The 3409-nt window shown below is 44.9% G+C and overlaps 1 protein-coding gene across 1 annotated transcript; it reads right to left on the bottom strand.

Moving 5' to 3' along the window:
• Positions 1-1217: 1217 nt before the first annotated feature.
• On the bottom strand, positions 1218-2639 carry LOC147632147 (aspartic proteinase nepenthesin-1-like). Its single transcript, XM_086807937.1, has one exon. The coding sequence runs from the start codon at positions 2568-2570 to the stop codon at positions 1353-1355; it is 1218 nt and encodes a 405-aa protein (XP_086664063.1). The 5' UTR covers positions 2571-2639; the 3' UTR covers positions 1218-1352.
• Positions 2640-3409: the final 770 nt, after the last annotated feature.

The following is a 3409-nucleotide window of genomic DNA, read 5'->3' as shown; positions in this document are numbered from 1 at the left end:
AACTGCAGAAGCGAGGGGCTTCGCACTTTGGCTCCGACGGGAAATCCTCCTTTCTTGCTCGTTTTTTCGTAAGTAATCATTTCTTCTCTTCTTTCATTTCGTTTTGTACTATATTGTTTTCTTGAAATATATATATATATATATATATTTGTAGAGGGAGGTTGTTGGGTGTGACCCAACAAAGGAGGAGTATGACTATGGGTATAGAGCCCCCGGTCCGCAATTGTGGGCGTGGATGTGTACGTGAGGTGTACGCTTGGATGAGTCCGTTTTGGGGACTCAAGCAGATGAGGTAAGTGAGCATAAACCATTCTCTTTTCTAAGTCTAATTGTATTTTAATGCTCTTGCTTACCTTACGCTTGATGGCATATATGTAGGATGAAGGGGAAGAAGAAGAGGAGGATCCAGATTATCAATGTGAAGCAAGTGAAGAGGATGAGGAATCGGATGATGAAGATCACTTGGAATCTGATGAGGATCCAATTAGACACCTCTTCATTGTAAAAACTTTATGTATATATAGCCAAAGGCCCAACAATTTCTGAAATATAATAACTTTTTGGGCTCAATTTCATTCTCAACAATATATGTGTTTCTTATATTTGTGTTTGTGTTATAAATCTGAAACTGTGACTCTGTTTTAATTTTTTTTTTAAGAGATTAGGCAGTCCTGTGGTGCAGACTCCCCAGTCTGTCCCAGCTCTTTTTTTGCTATGCAGAGCGTTCGTTGCTTCAGCAACGAAAATAGCAGTGAAATATCACTGCTCAGCAACGATATTTTGCTGTTTCGTTCGTTTGCTATTTATTTCGTTGTTTCGTAGTGAAATGTGAGCAATAGTTCATTGCTATTTTCGTTGTTGAGCAGCGAACCTGTTGTAACGAAAATAGTAGTGTTTCTAGCAGTGAAAATGGCCCGATACCTAGCTACCCTTCTAGTTATAAAAGCGCTTCTATTTTCGCTACTAGACCCTCATTCTATTGTAGTGTCTGTCATCAAAGAGTTGGAATTTTAGTTAGGTTAACTTTCCCACTAGTCACAGCTTGTATATTTGAGGGGTTGCACTATTGGGAGTTTGTGCTTTACTCAATTTTATTTCTCTCTCTCTCTCTCTCTCTCTCTCTCTCTTTTTATATATATATATATATTCCAAAAAAAATGATTAGAGACTTATAATGCAAATTTGAATGTGCCCCAATAGTTATGCGTTTGGAAAGCTTTTACACATAAATCATGAGGCCATTTGAGGATAGAAATATTGTATACAATGATAGAATATCCATTGTGTTTAGACATAAAGAATATAAGATGTGGGGTTAAAATTTTTGTAAGCATCTACAAAGGGTGTGCCCTTCACTCGAGCAGCGCATGACAAGCTGCAGGCTTGAAGGAAATGAGGCGGGCCTCGAGGTCGTAGAGGATATGGTAATTCTGTTGTTGTACATTGCCAAAGACAGAACCACTATCGCTGGACTCCAGAACGGCTAAGCAGAACAAGCCCTCGATGGTGATGAAGTAATTGTGGGATGGGAGATCCAAGTTGGCACCATGGAAGTGGAATGCGAGGGAAGGCACGGGTCCGCTGGACTTGTAGCAAAGGGTGAGGTTACGGGGAGAGGAGCCATGGGCGCGAGGCAACGATATACGGGAGCGGAAGGCCTCGAGGACGGCAAAGAAGGCGGGCCGGGCCAAGGTAGTGAAGGTGGTGCCGGAGTCGACAATGGTGCCTCCTTCTTGAAAGATTCTAGTGGAAATGTTGAGCCTTTTGCCGCCCACGCTTATGCCCTCGAGCTCCACGTTGTACACGGTGGTGTCGTTGTAGAGGATGGCGGTGGACTGTACGCCGTCGGCGCCGCGCAGGCTCGCTTCAGGGCCCAGAAAGAGTGGGCTGCTGAGCGATGGAGAGCTGTCTGTAATACTGCGTAAACAGTAGGAGAATTTGTGCACATTGAGTTGAGCTCGGAGAGACAGCGGGCCTTGCCCCAGCCCAATTATCCCGCCCGACCCTGCGAAATTGTAAGGGCCGTGGCTTTCGTGGCTGCAGCCAAAGGCAAATCTCGGGAAGCGGCTAAGCTCGCCAGAAACGCTTGAAATGGTGAGCGTGTCGTAGGACAAGTCCCCCCGTGTGTAGGCAGGCGGGTCGTCGTAGAGGTTCGTGTATTTGCAAGTGCGGTCGCTGCACGTGCCCCCGTTGTAATCGGCTTCACTGCAGAGGGGGTCCTTGCAGGAGGCCTTAGTGTAGGTGGAGGACTTCGAGGGGTCGAAGATGGTGGCGCCGCCGTCTGCTTGTGGGTAGCACTGCGTGCAGGGCTTGCACTGGCGCCACACCAGGTCGCTGCCCGTGTCCACGATGGCCGTGAAGCTGACGGGCGGCGTGCCGATGGACAGAGACGTTATGAATTGCCCGGGGGCAGCGAAGATGGAGGTTCTGTAAGACGTAGAAGAGACATGTACGTTGAGAGAACCAGAGGAGGCGATGGTGGCAACGGAGGTGCTACAGGAGGAGCTGCTGCAGCGAGCTCCGGCGATCACAAGGAGAAACAACAAGTGAAGAGCCATCGCTTGCGGCATGCGCCAGAGGCAGCAGCAGTGATTGCTCACCACACATACAGAGAAGAGCCGCCTGTGTGCTGCACGGGAAAGTAGTCACAATAACCCACTTTGCAAAAGCTGACAAATTGACACTGCAATGACAGGTGTCCCCCGCAACCTTTAGACGTATAAATTACACCTCTTTTTTTTTTCTTTTTTTTTTGTCGCGAACGAAGGATTGGCTACGCCCAACTTAATATTTTAAGTGCCAAATTTTGACTCTTGTAGATATTATGGACCTTTGTGAGATGCATTTGACGTGATACGTCAAAAGGTTGTTGAGCTAAAGGTGGTGGGCGGTGGGGACATACACAAATGAACCCCACTTCCTTTTCTTGCACCCTTTCACACCATTATGTGAAAAATAAAGCTCCCCCCCAAAACAAGAAAAAAAAGGGTATTAAGCTAGTTTCAAACAAATTTGTGTGTGTGATTTTTAACATCCAAAAAATCCGCCACACTAGATAAGTTCTCGAGTTAACTTAACGATCACCTACAAATATGTAATAGTAGCATGTGAGTTCAACAAAAAAGGCCTTGGTTTTATGGACTCATAGAAAAAGCTTCATATATAATAATGCATTCCAAAATTATAAAACATAAAAAAGTGAGTCATTTTAGTCCAAAAAGTGTAGTCATATTACCTCCAAGTTTAAATATGGGAGGTTTGAAAAGGAGATTTTAAGTGCCAAAATGTAGAGATAAATGATTTCTCTTGGACACATGTGATGCATGTAAAGTTTTCATGTACTAGTTTCTCCTAGGAACACGCTATGTCATAAACAAAACTCTGCAACATGGTCTAAAAATTATAACGC

This window comes from Cibotium barometz, chromosome 14 (genome assembly GCF_041138505.1).
Source record: "Cibotium barometz isolate CiBa-2024 chromosome 14, ASM4113850v1, whole genome shotgun sequence".
Classification (NCBI taxonomy): domain Eukaryota; kingdom Viridiplantae; phylum Streptophyta; class Polypodiopsida; order Cyatheales; family Cibotiaceae; genus Cibotium; species Cibotium barometz.
The sequence above is the reverse complement of the archived record's forward strand: the minus strand, read 5'-3'. Positions and strand labels throughout refer to the sequence as shown.

Bases quoted from the DNA above. Each gene is read 5' to 3' on its own strand.
- LOC147632147 (XM_086807937.1), bottom strand. From the start codon at position 2,570: ATGCCGCAAGCGATGGCTCTTCACTTGTTGTTTCTCCTTGTGATCGCC.